General features: G+C 36.4%; 2 protein-coding genes across 4 annotated transcripts in view; one reads left to right on the forward strand and one right to left on the reverse strand.

Annotated features, from left to right (window-relative positions):
* Nucleotides 1-21372, forward strand: part of pfn4 (profilin family member 4) — a 28099-nt gene that overhangs the window by 2729 nt on the left and 3998 nt on the right. Inside the window, exon 4 of one of the 2 annotated variants that reach the window (XM_082142619.1) lies at nucleotides 62-830. The exons of the other annotated variant lie outside the window; for it this stretch is intronic. Within the exon in view, the coding sequence (XP_081998745.1) occupies nucleotides 62-90 (29 nt within the window). The 3' untranslated portion in view covers nucleotides 91-830. Of the gene's footprint in view, nucleotides 1-61; nucleotides 831-21372 lie in introns of those variants that run through there. 2 annotated transcript variants of the gene reach the window in all.
* Nucleotides 218-21143, reverse strand: lpin1a (lipin 1a). 2 transcript variants are annotated; one of them, XM_082142601.1, is made up of 21 exons: nucleotides 20991-21143; nucleotides 13945-14145; nucleotides 13003-13098; nucleotides 11067-11368; nucleotides 9733-9822; nucleotides 8685-8783; nucleotides 8292-8421; nucleotides 7921-8206; nucleotides 7683-7776; nucleotides 7361-7542; nucleotides 6875-6968; nucleotides 6678-6747; nucleotides 5298-5390; nucleotides 5088-5149; nucleotides 4502-4640; nucleotides 4257-4405; nucleotides 4075-4161; nucleotides 3830-3982; nucleotides 3630-3744; nucleotides 3440-3543; nucleotides 218-2317 (listed from the first exon to the last, which is right to left on the reverse strand). In XM_082142601.1, the coding sequence occupies exons 1-21, from the start codon at nucleotides 21057-21059 to the stop codon at nucleotides 2158-2160; spliced, it is 2775 nt and encodes a 924-aa protein (XP_081998727.1). In that variant the 5' UTR covers nucleotides 21060-21143; the 3' UTR covers nucleotides 218-2157. The 2 variants fall into 2 exon arrangements, with proteins under 2 accessions (XP_081998727.1, XP_081998728.1); XM_082142602.1 differs by lacking the exon at nucleotides 20991-21143 and adding an exon at nucleotides 16084-16409.

Consider the following 21372-nt stretch of genomic DNA (forward strand, 5'->3'; position numbering starts at 1 on the left):
TTCAAGTAACTTTTCTGCTTTGGTTGAATGTTTTTGATCATAGTTTCTGCATGTATTTTAGCCGAGTATCTGAGTGAAAAGGGAAAATGAAGCTCATCGTATCAGATCTGAAGAGGTGAAGAAGCTGTTCAGTGTGATTGTAGTAGTACTGACGAGAAACTATAAAATGTACTCAATCCATTAGCTACAGGAACACCAAGGTAGGTTTTAGTACTGCTTAGACAAACAAGGAAGCTTTTTTTTTATTCATGTAGTGGGATTTTAATTTACATATTGAGATTTGGCATCTTAAAATATACACACAACAGTAGTTTTACATCTCAACACTGAACGTAATGACAAACAAACTGAACTGCCACAACTTAGGCAACAAGATCTTTCACAGAAAGAATATAAAACTCCATAGCGAGAAAAAAACAAACAATATTAAATGAATGTTATGGCTGTTACCATTCATATGAGCAGGAAACATGGGATGGGAACCATAGTCTTATATTATTCAGCTATTTTTTGTTTAGAATAAGAAATCTCAATGAACTGAATTTAAATATTGTAAGACAGGTAGAGAGCAGAAACAATCTACAGTTTTTGACCTGATCATTCACAGTGTTGAAGTTTGTAGCAGTCATCTGTCATTATAATAAGTCTGTATCGCATTGCATTTTCATGTTGCACACATCTATATCATATAATCTTATTTTCTTTGCAGAACAATAACACATGATTTACGTTAAAATACACAGTTCTTTTAAACCAGTGCCTAAAGCCCCTTCATCATTCATGCATCACATCAGTGCTTATTTAATGTGCTCCTTGATAACCTTGGTAAACCACCGATTATCCATTCACTTAAGTTAAATCAAAGTTGGAGCAACAACTAGCGGGAGCTTGTTGTTCTTTTTCATATTACACAAAACCCTTATTCTTTCACTAGAGACATGTAATATATTCTATTATTCAGTGCTTTTTCATAACACACAATCCATTTCGTCCTTTAATAAGAAATAAACAATACATACCATTGGGTAGAGGTGTTGGTGTTGGTAGAATATAAAGATGATTACAAAAAATAAAATAAAATGAACACAATAAGTTAATAGGATGCACCATGAATCTGGATATTTCGTATTCTTAATTGTTGAAATAAGCTTTAAAAAAAATCACTTGACTAAAATGTTTTTTTTTTCCCAGGTGTGTAATTATATTTTATGAAAATGATTCATATGTATTAAATATGATATTAATAGGGAGGTATTAATACAGGTAGGAAATACTTCATGACCTGAGAGTTTTTTGCATTGATGTTTGCCTTTGTGTAGTTTTGTTTTTCTTTAACATGCAAACAGGTATGATGTATGACAAAATACATTTTTGCATGATTCATTTCTGCTGGTCAGAGATATGTACTTTAAATAAAATACACACAAATAATAAGGAATGCAAATTTATTATATAATAATAAACAGTTGGCAAAACGTAAAGTGTGTGTGGTAAGAAATTATCCAAGATGACACAATTAAGTAATAACCACTTGCATTTGTTGTTTTGTTCTTAAGGTCATAAATTAATTTAGATGTCAAAGAAAATGCAAAAACCAACATAGTTGATTTTTTTTTTTTTTTTGAAAGGTCACTTTAAGTTTCAAAAGAATCCCTTATGAAAATTCTGTAACACCTGAGATATACAATACTAGCTGGCTTTATACCTACATCTGAGTTTATTTATTATTGTTTTTTATTTTTATGAAACTTTTAAATTTCTCTTAGTATGTTTAATGAAATGTTCAAAAGCATTTTATACTATGTACTAAAATAATTGTATTCCCTCATACATCTTTACAACCTTGGACAAAGCCAATGGAAAACTTAGTTATGAATAATGCATTTGGCACTTTAAAATATCTGTACCATCATCAATAAACAAATTCCCTAATATGAGCTGCGTGATATGCTACTAGATTCAGCCGTTGGCAGTTAAACAAAACATTAAAACACACAGAAATGTTAAATGTTTGTTAAAAGAGTAAAATAATAATAAAGGAACAGGCAGAGGGCGGCATGCGGTCTGCAAAGTGCTAAGTTGCTTGTGCGTAGAGTAATACCTATGGCAGTGCAGCGTTAGAGCTGAGTTTGTAGGTGATGTTCGCTTTATGCCCTTTTAGCTGCTCTCAGAATGTTGATCTTGCTTGTCTACCTCTGGTAACTGCTCTCTCCAGAAGGTGAACTGGCTAAAGGTGTCTGAACAGGGAAAGTCGGTGGTGTTCCCTCTGATCAGAAGAGGGAAGACATGATCTACGACCTCACATAGACGGCCATAACTGTAAAACATGCAAGAATATTAGGACTGTCAAACTCCCAACTATTAGACTCTACAGATAATCTACTGTTAGATTGCCAAGAGAATCATCAATAACAGAAATTACAAAAACACACAAGTCTAAAACATCCAGATGCATTTCAATGAGAATTTGGAATGGAATATGAGCTTAATTATAAAATTAATGTCACAATGATAAAACATAAACTGAAATCTTTTTTCTTTTCATTTTCAGAGATGGAACTTACAAAAACAATCCAAAGTCAAATGTCTGGATGCATTTAAATAAGAATGTGGAAGGTAAAACAAGCTTAATTAACATACAAATAATGTCAATGCAAAAACAAAAAAAGATCAAAATCATCCCATTCTTTTAATTTTCGATGATGGAAATTACAAAACACTTAAGTAAGACGTCCGAATTAATTTACATGATTTAAATTTGGAATAGGGAATTAGCTTAAAGGGTTAGTCCATCCTAAAACAACTCACTCTCATATCCAAACCCGTAATACTTTCATTCATCTTCGAAACACAAATGAAGATTTGAAATGAAATCAGAGATTTTTGTCCCTCCATTGACAGTCCATGCATCTACCATTGTGACGCCTCAAAAAGTTCATTAAGAGATTGTAAAACTAATCCATATTAATCACGCGGTTTAGTCCACATTTTCTGAAGGGTCACGATCTCTTTAAACGATGAACAGATTGAATTTAGGCTTTTATTCACTTATAATAGTTAATCAGCGAACATAAACAGAAGCTCAATTGTACATGTTTGACGCGCGAGACCAAACCTCTTGCAGAAGCTCAAACGTGCTGCGTAACACACGAGAATGAACCTCATTGGTTCTACCGGAAGCTCAAACTTGCTGTGTAACAAACGAGAATGAACCTCATTGGTTCTCGCACGTCAAGCAAGCATGCTTGAACTTCTGTTTACCACAGCGGATATGTGCGTTGATGAATGTTTATATACTGTATGAATAAAATCAAATCTTTTCATCAAATGTCCCAATGCAAAATAAATAAAATCATCCCAAAACAGGGTTAGCTTTAATGCAAAATTGGTAATTTGTCTTTAAAAATGAGAAAATAAATGTTTTCATTAGATCACTTACGATGATATGTTGGTCTTTGCATGTTCTTGGATGAGCTCTCCCTTAGGATTCACAGTGAATATTCTGTTCAAAGGCACTCCCACCTCTTTATATGAATAAACATCCTAGAGAGAAGAACGCTCCTTAGGGATTTGCATACTGTATAGCAGATGAAGGTAATGTTAGCAAAAACATTGCTACTTGTACTTACTGTTGCCCTGTTTCCAAAAGCAGCATAGAAGGGTTCTGTGTTTGTATAGAATAGATTTTTTATATCGGTCAGACATTCGATTTTAAACTTTTCTGGCTTCTTCTCAATGACCTCCCTGAGATTGAAAGAAAAGACATCAGTTACTATGTGGCAATATCATAATTTTTTAAAGCCTATATATGTTTTGTGTGTGTACCAACCTGTGAAATGCAGAGAACAGGCTACTAGGACTAAGCAGCACAGGTCCCATGGGTAGCATAGTGCCTCTTTCATTAACCCAGTGCAGGTAACCCCGGGTCATGTCAGCCATGCCAATAGCCCGGGCTGAACAGTACATAAATTTGTAGCCGTTCCTGTTTGACAATGAGTTTTAGATATATTAGACATTAGACAACATCTTTATGCTCACATTTGATAGATGCTCTGTATGTGGTGTGCGACTTACTGGCTGACTCTGTGGTAGAGTCGGGCAATACCCTGATGGGTCCAGTCTTTACCCAGAGTTGGTAATATGTGTCCCAGGGTATCAGACCTAAAAGAGACTTTGCAATTTAGACTGCATGCTTCATTTTTTGCATCCATCAAGCCCATTATATTGCCCCAGGAAGTTCACTTGAGGTGTCTCACCTTGTGATGGTGCCATCAATATCTGAAATCACTATCTTGTCATCCCAGTTCCACAGATAAATGGTACCCTCACAGCGGCAGGTGCCCTGGTACTGGGTAGTCACACTGAAGACCACATCATTGGGGCCATCTTTTAAGTGCAGACTGGCCTGAGAAAAGAAGAACATGCTTGTTGCATGAGTTTTCATAACATACTGTAGTCTCTGATTGACTTTACTGGCTTCATTGAAAATGGAGATGCTTACGAGCTGTTCTGGGGACAAACGAAGAGTCTTCCTGTAGCAGTGGCCTCCAGAGCTGTGGATAACTTCAGGCTGATTGCTCACAGTATTCTGTTTAACACTTCCACTGTCATCTTCACTGGATGATGATTCATCCTTTAATCTAGTAAAAAATACCACCAGATATGATATATATTCTGAGACCTGATTTCGTAGTTACTGTGTAAAGAAATCTTAAAGGTACTGTACCCAAAACTGTAATTCTCTTTCAGTCTGTTTAGTTCTAAAGGCCTGAGAGTCGGTGTAAAACGTTAAACTAATCGTAACTTTTTCAATGCCAGACCTTGATTAAAGGCCTGTTCATACCAAGAATAATATTGAAGAGCAGAGAAATCCACTGCATCTGCCCATCTGCCGTTTTTTTTTTTTTTTGGTCTGAACAGACATATCGCATTTGAAAACTAAATAGAATTTTCATGCTGAACATTTCAGTTGGTGTGAACAGGTCTTAACATTATACAATTGTACTTCAGCTGAAAGTGCTCAAAAAGTGCAACATATGAACCTTTAATCATTTAGCAAGAACAATGTTCTGGTTTTCTAAATGTACCTGCTCACAGTTCCTGTTCTTATAGACTCCTCTCCACCTTCAATCTGGTCTGATGCTGATTCCTGTTGCAGAAAGATTCACAGATTTGCATGCTTTTATTAAATACATAATATTTGCAAACCTGCGAGAAGTCAAAATGTCTTTGGATAAATCTGGTAACACTTTAATTCAATTCACAATTATTTCCCATATGCAATATTGCAAACATACCGATTTGGAGCTGTCGTTTCTGCCCCGCCATGAGAACCACCAGCGTCCTCCTTTCTTGGGCATCTTCTCCTTCATAATGTTCTCTACTGTGGCCTGGAGCAAACGCACAGAGCCCCTGATACTCAAAACTCAAAAACTAAATGACAGGATGACTGTGACTGAACACATGCAGCTAATAAATAAACACAAATTCACAAAGACGTACAGGACTAGAGCCGAACACGCTAGGAAAACAGTATGTGAAGAAACCAAGAGCAGAGTAGACGTAACTCAGACAGGAATACTTAGCGCAATGGTGCACAATGGGATGGTATGAGGGGAGATCAATTAAAAAGAAGAAAAACAAGGAGGAGGGAAGAGACAAAATTTAAATGCCCTGGAGTGCTATGAGAGCTGGGGTGCAGTATACACAAGGACTTTAAAAAGCCACGAAACACTCGCTGAGAGGAGACAAACAATACAGAAACAAAACAGTATCTTTCTACCACTTTGATGTATTTCATCATTTACCTATATAAGCAATCCAATAATTGGGTCAGTACTGAGTTAGTGCAAACTTTTCAATAAAAACTGTGCTAAAACTGTCCAAAAAATTATAAATATTAAAAAGTGAGACATCCAGTTGGCTGCAGTAGTCGTATTATTATTTATTACTATTATTTGTATATGCAGGGCAAAGATGTTTCCAAGTGAACATTTCATTTGTTGTAATGAACCTACATTTGGTACATGAATCCAGTAAATAAAGAATTCTTTCAACTATTAGGTAAATTGTAAATCAGTGTAATTGATGTGAATAATTTATTTTTACAGTTATTATTACATTTATTTAGAATTATTATAAATTATACACTATATATAAATTATATATATTATATGTGTCTTTTAATTTAAATCATTTATATTGTATATAATAAAATGTATTATATTATCTTTTATTAAAACAAAATTGTGCTTTTTAAGAAATTCCTAATGGCTCCCCTATTATGGTAACTGTCTTTGTTAACAGATGCCATTTTATGTATTGGTGATGGAGTCTGGTTGAAAACTTGTTATGAACTTTTGCATTGGCTGCCAGTCTGATATCGGATTGACTACAAGATTCTGTTATTTGTCAATAAAGCTCTCAAGTGCTTTATAAATAAAACTAAATTGAATTGAACTGAATTGAATGATACCAAGTATGTTTTACTGATAGAACTAAAGTTAAGTGTATACATACAGTGCATACATACATCACCAATAAACCAATGTTTGAGTTCAGTATTAACAAGCTTAAATGATAAGCTTTATTTAAACTACTGTAAGGTCACATTGTCAGTGTTGGTTGAATAACTAAGGCCTTTCTGTACATATTTGTGCTGTTTATGCTGTCCTTACCTTTGGCAAGGGTTTCTGAAAAACTTGCACGGCCAATACGATAGGAGCAGCTGTGGTCCAGTTATAATACCTTTGTGAGGAGAACAAAACGTGAAATAATTCATGGATGTATTAAATTGACTTATTTTGTACTTTGACAATATTTTAGTAAATTACATCATGCTACAGAATATGTTTTTATGTCACAAATGACATACTTAGTTCCAATCTTTACAACCAGGTTGGGATCATCAATGAGAGATGGATTATCTGCAAACTCCTGATAAGATATTGCTCGTTCCTCAAATTCCTCTGTGAATGAAAGATTGTGACTTTAATTGCTTAATTACTTCCCCAGCTAGTAAAATCTAGAAGAAAACAGGATATTAATACAGAGTCTACGGAATAACAGAACAGCAACTGAAAATACATTATTTTACACTACTTTTGAAAAGTTTGGGGTCCTACTTTTATTTAGCAAGGATGCATTAAATTGATCAAAGGTGAGACATTTGACATCAAATTATATTTTAAAATATATTAAAATATAAAACAATTTACATTTAAGTTTTTACTGCATTTTTGACCAAATAAATGAATCCTTGGTGAGCTTAAGGGAATTCTTTCAAAAATGTAAAAAAAAATCTTACTGACCCCAAACTTTTGAATGGTACTGTACTGTTCATCACAACTCCTCCTTTTACCTCTAGTGATCTCTCTGTTTTCTGACAGTCCTCCACATAGAGAGATGGCAATATGAGGCAAGTCTCCTAACTGGTCAGAAAAGCTGTCCACCCCACTATCCATTCCACTGCTGCCCACTGACTGAGGGGACTGATTTGCACTTCTCAGATCTGCTCCGCCCCTCACAGAAGTTGTTCCATCACTGAACAACAAAAATACATTTGATTAAAAAAGATACTTACACTACACTTGGATCATAAATGAACAAGTGAATGTCTATAAGGCTCTATGTACACTCTTGATATTTGATAACTGTTTAAACATAATCAGTGTAAAAATGACCTCTTTGGAAAGTACAGGGCAGCCACCTCAGGCTCCAACTCTGTGATGTCATCCAGGTATATTCCATCTGATCCCAAGTGCCGGCTCCTTTTGTCTAGGAATTGATGTATTGTGTCATATGACAGATCAATTCAGTTAATTCAATTATATATATATATATATATATATATATATATATATATATATATATATATATATATATCTATATATATATATACATACATACACGCACACATACCTTTTCTCTTGGATGGAGAGTCCATCTTGCTAATGGCATGAGCCCCAGGACTGTGACACCGCTCCTCTAGGTCTGTGATAAGATGAGCGGCCGCACTGATGGCCTCCACATCTACAGCAGGGGCAGATGTTGCCTCTCCAGCCCTGAGATCAGGCACATACACATCATTGCTCTGAGACTCCACCGTTCCATCCCCAGTGATGGTTCTGAAGTGCGTGCTTTCAGATGGTGGGATTGATCTTGGGGTCACCACCATGGGCTCTGACAGGGGCTGCAGGAATGAAGGCTGTGTGAAAAGAAAAATGTACAGTTAACTGATTCAGATTAGTTAATTTGTTGTGGTCATGTGGCATGGCTGATGATTACTGTACCTTGGCAGCATGCGGTAGCTCTCCCCATGTCCACAGCATCTCAGGGTTGTCCAGTTTCCCTTTACCCCTCTGACTGTCCAGCAACTCTGAATCACTCTTGGGTGTAGATGGCAGGGAGCTATTTGGACTGCTGTAGGGAGGAATGAGAGATGGAGACATTTAGCAATATTTGGATTAATTGTAGGTTTGTATTAATACAGCGGTTGTGAAATAAATTAGTAACAATGCCTTTTCATTCCACTGCAAAATTGAATTTCATGCTTGACAAACAAAGCAGTGACATCTTAAAATTGGCCAATACACTACAGAAATGTTAGACTTTTTAAAGCTTAAGTGAAAACTTATGGCTTTGTTGCAAGATTATTTACATTACATGGTGAATGCAGCGGTTACCTGTGTGTGGACTGGAACATGGCTGTTTGTTGAGGGCAGGAAATGGAAAATCCTGCATTGGTGGGAATGGGTAAAGAGCATGTCTTCTCCAACCCTGTACTGTGGGTCAGAAAACAAAGCTTTAGATTAAAATGTCCATTATTTTGAATCTCATATATAGAAAAAAAATTATATATAAGCACAATGCTATATAAGTCTGTTGTAGAATGAATACAGCTAAATGTATTAGCATGTTTGTGCATTATGATATATTATCAGTTTAATCATAGTACTGCAGCTGGGGAACAGTTTGCTGATGATTATCGACATACATATTAATAGAGCCTTCAGTTCAGTCTCAGATACACTCAGCAATACAGCATATGCTGTGGTTTGCTTTAATGTGGTGAGAAACAATTCCATTGGACTGAATTTTATGTGTAATAAAATATTCTGCCGACATACACGTTTTTGCATTTCACAGTTTTTTTATTTTATTATTTGTCTGCCATGCCATCTCTTATTGTCTTTTCGCTGAATTGCTGGGACTCCAGTGTTCTTATAGATTATTTTATTCAATTGATTGCAAAAATAGAAGTCTGGATTTATTTTAATGTTACAATCAGGAAGTATTCTGCTATCAGTCAGAGAGTACGTCAAAGTAATGCCCATATGGCAAGTAATATACAGCTATAAGATAATATATGTATTCAGTTAAGCAGACACAGTGGACATGTTAGGCAATGATTACAGCCTGTGATCATAATGATTACAATATAAGGATAATATTTTGAAATGCACACAATATTTGTCTGTTCTTCTCTCTAAAATACCTTAATTCAATTTTCCCAAAGAGATCAAGAATGGATTACAGGCTGACTGACAGGGGTCTCCAGTTGAAAGGGTCTTTTGATGTTGTATACTAGTTGTGGTACATTGTTTTTCTCTTTTGCAATGTATTAAATACATTTACTACAACTTTGCAACTTTATATCGTGCATATCGTCTTTGTCATAATTGCGATGTGACCAGAACTTGGCTTCTTTTTGAAAAACACTGGTAAGCATACCTTTGAACACCAGTCCACTTCCCTTCAGATTGTGTGAATGTGCTGCTGGTTCCTTTCACCTGTTCAGCAAACAGCTCATGGGACATGGCTCTGAAAACACATACAGTATAGGCAAACATATACAGTAAGTATGTATACCCGCAAAAGGAAAGAGTAAGACAGCGTGTACATTTAGATATTCCATGCGCATAGACATACCCAGGGATAATCTGAAATGATTGTCTTAAACAGGCTCATTCTTCCAGGAAGACAGAGAGCATTGTGGGGTTTCTAAAGAGCTAGTGTCTGGATTCAAACTGCTGCTTTACTGAGCAACACATTCCCAGCTGACTCTTTTGGCCTAGTGAACAGCGTTTTCCCAGTGGCCTTTACAGTCACTTTTAAAATTTATTTCTGGTACCTGGGAAACAGATTCTTGGTAATGCAAGGCATGTAGTGTAGTGGAACTTGCTTATTCAGATCGCACAGATAAAATACATAATTTGTCATCCACTGGGAATGAAAGAAGGGAAAAGGATGTTTATATTGTTAAACTGATTTATATTCCAAATAATTTCTTTTCTTGGATATGTGTGGGCAATGCTAGATGGCCCAGCATTACAAAGGACTCCCCTCGAGCTGGAGCCAGAACTGGCAGGGTTTCATGGATTTCGTGGAAAAACATTGGAGGGGCTGTTTGAGCCACTTGTTTACTTCAGCAATAGGACTGGCGACCTATTTTTCTCCACTTTGCCTCTCTCTCTCTCCATTGCAGAGCCTATTCGAAGAGTGAACAAACAGACACAGCCCACATCCCAAGACCACTGCAACTGGAATCATTCCAGCATACTTGCAGAAAACAGATAAATGCCACTGTAATCACATGATTTGCAGTGATTTCAGATGGGTTAAGAGAAGGAGGATCTCTCATTACAGAACCATCTGTTTTGTCTTTAATGTAAGCTCCACAGCTCCTGCCAAGCAGAACTCCAAGAAAAGTGGGATTTAGATTCAATGTGAGATCTTGGCAAGAGCACTATCCCCATTTACCCACATATAATGAAAGTGAATGGTGACCAGAGGCTTTCAAGCTCCAAAAACACCACAGTGCCATCCATCGCAGCTATCAAAACTCATAAACATCAGTGAATGAGTTTTGAGTGAACTCATTGAGTTTTAAGTGGACTCATTCACATACATCACTCACTTCACAAGTTCACATATATTCAAAATAGCATATTGAAAAGTGCTTTTGTGTTCCATGGAAGAAAAGAAATTCATACAGACTCAGAACGACATGAAACATTATGTGCGTAATAATAATACGTAATAATATTCATACTGTTTGTTCTGACCTGCTGCCTGAGGCCTCTATGTCATCATCAGAACTCATGTCGATGGTAAACATGTCCTCATCTTCTGAAAAGTCTTCGTTGTCCTCTCGCTTCATGCTGTCTACTTTAGATTTTCTCCTCCTCTTCCTCCTCTTCTTCATTATTGAACTGTCACCAGGGGCCTGCATGGGGCCCAGGGTTTGAATGGAGGTTCCGTTTCCAGACTCAGAAAGACGTGACAAGCCTTTTCCCATTTGGGCCTGCATTAGGGCAGAGCCTTCTGAAATTATGGGTGATGTAGCCAAGTGGGCCGGCACCATCTCCTGTAGACAGAGTAATAAATAGTATGAAATGTAGACATGCTTTAGGCAAGTGTTGCAAAAAGTTAATATTGGACCTTGATAGGGTGTGTTGTAGAACATATGAACACAAATGTAGACTGTAGCCTTAAGATTTGGTTTGACCGTGTCTGCTTGAATCCCAGAAGCACAACACTGTGACCTTAATGCCATGTAACAGATCACTGCATGTTTCATTACAGATAAACTCATGCACGTGCAACAGTTCTGAACCATCTGTAAGTCATGGCTTCACAAGACATATGTGCAAGAGCAACAGAAGCACATAAATAACCTAATGTTGTTTACATCACTCGGTGACCAGAACCAGACAGCCTACACTCCCATTCAAGCAGACAGACAATTATCCTATGACTATGACTGTAGTCAACAGCAGGGACCATCACAACAATTAATACAGAAAACCACTGTCTCTTTAACATTACTTTTCATTAGATGAGTTAGAGCTATAAAGTAAGTTATTTAATTGCACCCCAAACTAATGCCAGTCGTTGGCAGAGTCAAATCCAAGTCTTCTGAATGGCTAACATGCATGGATTTTTTTCTTTTTTTTCTTAACAGAGCTTCATGGCTGACACAGAGAAAAGTGTGATTTTTCAGGAGACATATTTGAGTAATACATGTCATCTGACCTTTTGTGTATGGTATTCCAAAATAATCCTCTTCAGAAGCTTTAATTTTTTGTACTGGCAACAATACCATCCCAAGTTCACTACACTTCAGTGAAAAAGTGTCTTAAAACTGATTCTATATGACACACATTATGTTCGTGTAGTGCCACAAATCATTACAAGGAAATCATACTTGATTAAAAAACACACTATTTCTCCACTTTCATTGTCGAATAAAGGCATAAATGGCCAATAAATAGATAAACAAATAAAACAAACTCTAACCTTGAGAAAGAATAAGCAATTATGTAACTGGCACATTCTGTGAATATGAGGCCATTTAGAATTAAGTCATTTAGAATAATTTTTAGAATTAGGGGTAGAACTATTAGATATAGAATAATATATATATATATTATATCATATTTACATGAATTACTTTAGTCAGGAGTGTAGCAATTTCATATCCCTCTGCATGCAATCCAGTTATAGCTCTCTGTTTGCTTCTGGCTAGTCAAATGTCAGCACAAACATATAAACAGAAGGTTCAGGCAAATGGACAGTGATTCTAGTAATGAGGAAGCAGAAGACTAAGCCAGGAGGATAACCAACATTACGCGCGCAGAGCTTTTCTTATCTCAGCGGTCGGACAGTGTTTCAGGGCTTTTCTCCTGTGCATTACTTTGCCCTTTAAATTGGCTGGCTTTTTCTTTTAAGATTGGGAAGCAGAAAGATGGGTCCTGATTTAGACAGGACAAGGTTGGCCTTGGCAGAGAGAGTCTGTTCTAGAGCAAAGTGTCCAAGCTCAGATAACAGAATGCGTGCGGCGGGATTGTTTCCAGTAAACAAGTTCAGATTTCAAGCTATGGTACTCAGGAAGAGACTTGCATACATCGTGTTATATTTCTTAGTGCACAATGACCCTTGGCTACTATAAAAACAACGCTATACAGGATTTATTGTTTGGTACAGGACACCAGTACTCACCTCACCACTTTCTGTTTCTGTGACAAAGAATGCCTCTCCATTTTCACCCAGTTTCATGTGTAAACTGACCGGCTCCCCATTTATCTCAATGTCAACCTGAGGAGAAAGGGAACAGGGAATGCTGTCACTATAATAAAGACAATTTACAACAGTAAGCCACGTGTAACACAAAGCCAATGGCAATGCTAATTTTATCTCATCTTCAAACAACTGCTGTTCCCTTAAGTCCTTATGCCCATGGCTTTGATATATTTCTTGATATGTGACACCAGACGTTCTGGACATTGGACAGGATTACCATGTCTTAAATGGATAGTTCACCCAAAAATTAAAATTCTCATGTCATTTACTCGCCCTTATATCTTCTGAACACAAATTAAGATATTTTTTATATTCTCTCAGTACTTTTGTCCATCCATTTAAAGTCCACACAACCAACATTTTTAGACATTAAAAAGTGCAAAAAGACATTGTAAAAGTAATCCATATGAATTAAACCGTTTAATTCAAGTCTTCTGAAGAGACTGGGTCACTTTATATGATTTAGGCTTATATTCACATATAAAAATGTATCACCACACATACATAAAGCCCATCAAATATGATAAACAGAAGCTCAAACATGCTTGATTGATGTGCAAGAACAAACCTCACTGGTTCTTGCAGAAGCGACAACTCTCACTGGGACAAACACGAGCAATAAAAACAATATTAAGACACAATTCCAAGACTTTTTAAAAGCACTTGGTGTTTGTTGGTTCTTTTTGGAGCTTTAAGACTTAAAACGTTAAAAAAAAGAAGTGCATAACAAAACAATATTATAATTTTTTTGGCTGAAATATCCCTTTAACACACACAAGATGAATCAGAGAATTTGTAAGCTGCAAAAATATGAATATCTCGGCCGCTGCCACCCAAAAGCATGCCTGCACTAGTGCTTACCACTTTCTCCCGTGAACGCAGAACTCCCATCTTGCCGAAACGGACGTGAAAAGGTGAGCACTGCAGAGTGCCGTCGGGCTGACGCACCACAATGACATCAATACAGCCGGAGAGGGTGGCAGGGTTCAGGCCTCTGTACAGCTCCTTCACCTGCACGAAAACCTGCCCGGCCAGCTGACCCACGTAGTTCATGGTCTGACTCTGAAACAGAGAGATTTCAAGCTTTTAGAGAGAAACATAAGGTGACTAAAGTGGACACCGTGCAAAGGGTGTAACTGAAACCACTAAAATCAGCAACATCTTAAAATATATTTATTTAGATTTTTTATTTATTTATAATCTATTAAAATGTATTTATTTATTTTGTTTGTTTCAGCTTGTGGTACTCCCTGAGAAAATAAATATGTTCTCTGTTACTCGTTTACATGTAACAAACAAGTACTTGATCCTTTTATCATTAGCTCAAGCAATATACTGTATTTCTCTGTGCACTTCAGCACTAAAATTAATGGCTTTTTGTGTGAAAGTGCACAGTCAACTCTGCAAAGGCAACTGTTATGTTGATGAGCCATCTCTGTGTTAAGAGAGTATGATAACATAAATAGTCTTCTACGATTGTGCAAATTTTTGCAGCTGCAGGGTTACTGGAAAAGAAAAACCTGTAGAGCAAAAACTTGCTTGCTGTCTTGCTTAACTCAAGCCAAGATCTCTTTGGAAATTTAGGTTAAAGGTAAAATATCATTGAACCCCAACTAAACACTGCAAGTGGTAGACACATGACATTGCTCAAAAAAGGATTACAAGTGGTGTTCCTTAAGCATTGCCAAGGGTTTAATAATGCCTAGTTCTGGCATGCTCTACCAACCCAGAAAACTACTGCCTCTCTCTAGATCACAACACATAATGTTTAAAGTAATTAGCTAACTGCAAGTTTCTGCAATAAGAAAAAAACAAAAAACTGTGTGTGCACTATTACAATATGCAATCTAGGGCTTATGTAGATCAGACAAGGCACAACAAGTTTCCACTGCATTAATGGGAAGATAAATCATTTTGTATGCAAGCTCTTCAGGGTTCTCACACTTTTAGACCAATTATTTGTATGACTTGCTCATGACCTTTCCAGCTGTTCATCATTACTGACAAAAGGATCTATTTATATTTTCCACAAATATCTGGACGAATTTTCATTTGTGTATATCAGTTGCCAATTTTCTGAATTAAAAATAAATATTTGAGGGAAATGCAAATCTAGAATGTATTTTCATTACAGACTTATCCAGGCCTGGAAATCACACTTTTTAAAATTCCCTAATCTTTCTAGGCTTTCCTTGACTGTAGGAACTCTGGCTCTTAGAAAAACCTGACAATCGTATTAACCCAAATGATTTGCCCCCTAGATGTAACCCTGGGATTGTGCAAAAACCTTCAAGTAAGTCTTCATTGTTCATACACAACAAGCTGATCATTTACATATACACAGACACCACAGTCACATGGGACTGACATAACTCCGATGGTTCTGCTGTTAGATACTGGTGCCAATAATAGCACTAGCATCCAAATTTACAGTGTAGCATCTATGATGCCTAATTTAACACTAGAGCTATTGCGTAATTGTCCATACCCACAAACACTGAAAGACTCATTTCAACAGATCAAAACAGAATATCCCCTCTCTCTCTCTCTCTCTCTCTCTCTCTCTCTCTGTATATATATATATATATATATATATATATATATATATATATATATATATATATATATATATATATATATATATTGCAATCACTAGTCATGAATAATAGAGAAATAACATGATAACATGCAGGTAATCAGTGTTGTACATACAAATGTTATATTTTTGTTGTTAATCGAAGTTAAATCATTTAGAGTGTGTATAATCGTCTTGGTAACTGCATGATTACTATGGAAACCGAATGTCATGGATGAATGTCATTACAGTCAGATATCCAAAGAATGTAAACAATCATCCATTGTACTATAAAAAGAGAAGCCCTTTCACTGTGTATATAAATATATTAACCCAAACAAATGGATGCATTTATTTTAGAAGATGATTATAAACAGGATGGAAATGAGAAGCCAGGCAAGGATGGAATTCTCTGTAATACATACGTGGGATGCGGCAGACGCGTTAGGATGTGACAGCCATTCTGATGCACTTAGTGGATCTTCGTACGCTGCGGAATCCGGTTGATGTTCGCTGCTCTTCGCTCATGTGTTTTGTCTCTGCCGTTTGACACACTGTTCTCTGACTGTCTGTGTTGGCGTTGTATTTAAAGCAGGGTGGAAACTGCTTTCAGTGAGTAGCTGTCCCTGCCTCTGCAACTGACATCACAGTTAACCCTTTGCGCCCATCTACATTGCTAAATACGCGACGCGACAAACAGCAATAAGCTCCTGTTTACAGTTAATGATAAGCGGTCTACCACTGTATCCAATAGTATGCGCGCGACGCGTCTTTCATATTTGTGGATGGAGTCATGACGTCGTCGTCACCCAGTGAACCAATCAAACGCTTTGTTTATGCGACGCAACGCGACTAGAACGCTCAAGCGTCAAAGGCAATATTTTGTCTGTTTTCTGTCGTCCACTGTAATATGACAGCTCATTTTACATTTTAATTGTTTGCCTAGTTTATATTGAATTATAATTGCATGCTGAATCTGACATTACAGTGGTGAAGTAATGCTGACAATGCACTGCATTTAATGCACGCGTTTAATGGATTTAACACACACAATTCTGCTCACGTGGCAGCAGCAGCTGAACTGGCAATCAAAAGTTTACAGTAGCGCTGTGTGTGTGTGTGTGTGTGTGTGTGTGTGTGTGTGTGTGTGTGTGTGTGTGTGTGTGTGTGTGTGTGTGTGTGTGTGTGTTGTCATCATAGAAAAGACATGTGGATGGGTGAGTGGTAGTTTACTGATATTCTTCCACCACCATTACATGCTGTCAAAATAAAATGTTTTTAATTACAGGCACCGGATCTATGCGAGTGTATTAGATGGTAATGATGTATCACTTTGACACTGAATGATTACCATAGGCTACCATTTCTTGATGGTACCCTAAGGTACTGCAAAGATTATAATGGCACTATATGGTAAATGTCTAAAACGCCATGGTATTACCATGATACTTTATCTAAAACCATGGTAGTTTAAAATCTTAGAAGAAAAGTGGGGAACACTTTAGAATACTGTTATGAATGAATAACTACACAGGAACAAATGAGTAATGCATTATTAGCACTCTAGTAACGACTTTTAACAAGATACTGATAAACAAATCAGCAAGTAATAATGCTAAGTCAAATGTGGTAGTTCACAAGTATGTGTCATTATTAGTGGGTTACCATGATCTTCACTTTAGAATGAATTATACATTATGCATTATTGACATTTAAATATGAACCTGTATATAGTAGTTCTTAGTAGTCCTCTGGGAGGCATGAAGAAAATAGTAGTTACTGATGATTATAGCTAGTAGTGAACTACCTCATTCAACTGAGCACTATTACTTACTAATTTGTTAATCAGAGGTCATTGTTAGTTAATAGTAGTTACTAGAATGTTAATAGTGCTGTGCTCATTTGTTCCTTTGTTATTCATTAATGACGGAACAGTATTCACTTTAGTAATGGAAAAGTGCAACACTTGCTCTAAAAACTTGACTTTATTTCTTTAAAAACAGTGATGTTTCTGCTAACTTCAAAGCCTTTGTCAGACATCCAATGGTAAACCATGGTAGTACCAGACAGTGTATTATAGCTTTAGTATTGCAATGCATGCATAGACATGCATCTTTGATTATATTTACATTATGTCAAAAAATAATCTGGATGTTGCTTTAGATGCCATTTACACATGCCACTGAAAGCATACATTCTTCTTGACATAGCAGTTATTGTAGTTTAGTGTTCTGTGGTAACCCTGGTGTCCTTTAAGAGGAATTTTGTTTGTTTGAGCAATGGATAATGTGTGTGCGTATTTAAGTTCACAAACAGCTGCCTTTCTTTGAAAAGAGAGAGTTAAGAAGACGGTATGTGTCTGTGTGTGCAAGTTTCTGTGAAGCACTGTTTAGGGGAACAACCTAAAAGAAGTTTGCCTATACTAAAGAAAGGACTGCCCACCTCTCAGATTACACAGCATTCTCTCAGCACACTCTCTATTTCATCATGATTCGTTGATCTCTCCATTGGATAACCAGCACACTGAGTACATTCCAGAAACACTGGTGAGGTTTCCAAGAATAAGAGAATGTGATTTAGAGGGTCTGGGGTCTGAGTAGTCCAAGGAGACTTCTAATGCACTGTGTGATTATAGAGTGCAGAAAAATAGTACTAAAGGAACTTGTTGACACGGCGGTCAAGATACTAATAAACACTGATATATTTATATTAAATATTTTATTGTATTATTTGTTTTGCTGTATCTTGCCAGTCATATTGTAATAACACTTTGTCCATGAATAGATACAATATTCACTATATTTACAGTAGATGTAAATACTATCTTACTCTAAAAACCTGTCCACATTAAAGACTACTCTTTACATTTTGGTATATAAGCTTAACACGTGACTGATTGTAAAAAAAAAACGTTCCTAGAAAACTCATGAATGCGTTCACGTGGAGGAAGGGGGAGTCATCTGGGATGGGCCATCTCCACCAATCAGAGAGGGGGCCTGTGACACAAGGCATGTGGGGTCATGTGTTTGAGTAAACTGCTGACCTTACTATTATATATAAGAGTGAGGAGTGACACTAAGTGGAGCCTGTTTTTCTGCATTAATCTATTGTGTTTTTGACGTCCTGGGGCAGCACAGTATGTACCATACCATAGGCTGTAAAACAAGATCCTGCTCAGTTGAGGGATTGGGTTGTAAACAAGTGGAGGAAGTGTACACTACATTGCACTACATTGTACTACATTGTGCTGCAGGTTGTGTGAATGTGCAAGTTCATAGGTCAAAAACACAATTTAATAATAAGGAATTAGGACTGTCACCTGATTTCAAATTAATTACATGTTATATTGATTAATTATTCAAATTAATTACATATATAATTTCTTTCTGAAAAAGGCCTCAAATTAAGTTGATTTAAAAGACTGCTAAATCAGCGAAGACAGTATGCAACTCTGCAGACTCTCAAAAACTCGAAAGTGCTAAATCAAACCTGAATTGCTCAGATATATTTTTTATTAAAAAACTGTTTTATAATAAAAAACAATTTATTTTTATTTTTTTTGCATATGTTTTTAATTCATCATATTAAATTAACTACTAATTAAAAATTAGCACTAATTAAAACAAGACAACCTCAATTTTAATAAGTTCTTAACCTTTTTGACTCCAAGGCCCCACAATAAAATCCATTGTTTTCAGATCTTATTTTAATCTATGGACACTCCTTTCTGTAATAAAAAAAAAAGAAAAGTAACTAAGTCTCAATGAGCTATATGTTCTTCAGGAATACCTCCAATTTAAGGATAATGATTTTAAAACATTTTTACTCACAATTTCTACCCGATAAAATATAGAGTTTGGCAGAACAAAAAAAGATTATATTTATTATAAAAACTGTGTTTTAAGATTTCGTTAATTCCAGGTCTACAAATCACACATGTAAGGCTACCTCATAGGTTTTCCTGGATATATGAGAATGTGGGAACCCTGATTCCTCAATAGGAAACAAACAGTTGTTGGGGTTATTGGGGGGATGGAGATGGGGGTGAACCACTGAACTTTTTGGTCTAACAGTAACAAGTTGAAGGGAACATGAGTGGTGATATCGTGTCTCTCCTAAAACCCTCACACCACAAAATTGGAAACCAAAGAACAGGCTTGGCTGGAAGTTCATGCTGATGTCTGTTTATAGTCAATCAAGCTAAAGACCTTGTTCTCAAAAAAACAGCAAAACAGTTTCCCTCGCCTCAGCACAAGCAGGCTCTTGCTCTGCTGCAGTGGTATTGAGCTTTACATCAGTTATTTCAGTCTTGATGTAGCACTGGCCATATTTAACTTCAAATGCATGTCTTAAAAGGGGGTTGAATACATGAATCATTATAAACCTGCATCTGTTGTTGCATCAACCTTGTTAATTGAGATTACTTCTGAATTCATTCATTTTTTTCAGAAAATGTAAAAATCTAGTTTTGTATTTCATCACATTGCACTTCAGAACAAACAGTAACAATTAAGGGCTCTTAAAATACAAATCATTTAAGAATCATAACCATAATGACCACAGCAGTGAATATACAACATCGTATAGCTCCTGACCTTCACATGCTCCTGCTGAAGTTGAACACTTATGACTTATCCAGATATTGCCTGACCTTTAATTCAACACCTGATGTTTCTTTTTTAATTAAAGATAACATTGTACAGACATCCTATTAACACACACTTTGAAGAATGACATCCCTCAAATGTTATGCAAACCTGGTCTGTCTATTTGGAAATGCCCGGGTAACCTGACACTATGACGCACTCAATGCTCTTTGGTTCTAGGCCACATAACAGACTTTAAGCAGACACACACACATGGTATCCCTGTCGATGACCGTCCCCCATTCGTGCCAAACAGACATTTGATTCGCAAACGGCAAAAACTCCTCATATTTCGTAGACCAATAAATAGACATCATAAAATAATAAATATTCAAATAATTTGTTAAATTCTAGTCCTATGCATAAGAACATATATCTCAAATATATGCATATTATTTGCACTTCTGTTGTAATACGCTGATGATTCATTCTTAAAATGAGAACCTTATTTTAAAATAAGAACAATCACTGTATCAGAATAATCATTCAGGCCACAATCAACACAAAACTACTGAGAGTAAGCAATGAAGCTACACTAAAGAAAAGCAATTCAAAAAGCTTAAAGATTTAAATACAATAAAGCAATTAAAGTTCATCTTTATAATAATATCAAAACCCAGACAGACATTTTTCAGTGTTTTAATCCATCATACTGAATATTAAAGTGACAAATCACTGTGTGTTACCCATGTCCAGCTCGTCTCATTTGGGATGAATATCTCATCGTAGCCTTCCACTTGATCCTCTGCTATCATGATTCCATTATCCACTCGCTTATTATGAAATAAGCCTTTATTACGAAGCTCAAACTAGTCCTTACGCAATGCTTGTGCTAACAACTGAGCAGAGAGCTATATACCGGGCTTGAAGGTGTTTTCGTATACTAATTTTACCAAGCGTGTTCTTGGAATGGTGTCCACAGGCGAAACTTGAGAGGTCTGGCATGATGAGCCTCAAGCGGTCAGACCCTCCCTGAGAGAGGGGATATCATTACAGCTTTATCACAATTAGTATATAAACACCTAGAAAGATGCACACATGATCTATAGACCAACCATGTACTGTACA

This window comes from Leuciscus leuciscus (assembly GCF_965113295.1).
Source record: "Leuciscus leuciscus genome assembly, chromosome: 17".
NCBI lineage: Eukaryota > Metazoa > Chordata > Actinopteri > Cypriniformes > Leuciscidae > Leuciscus > Leuciscus leuciscus.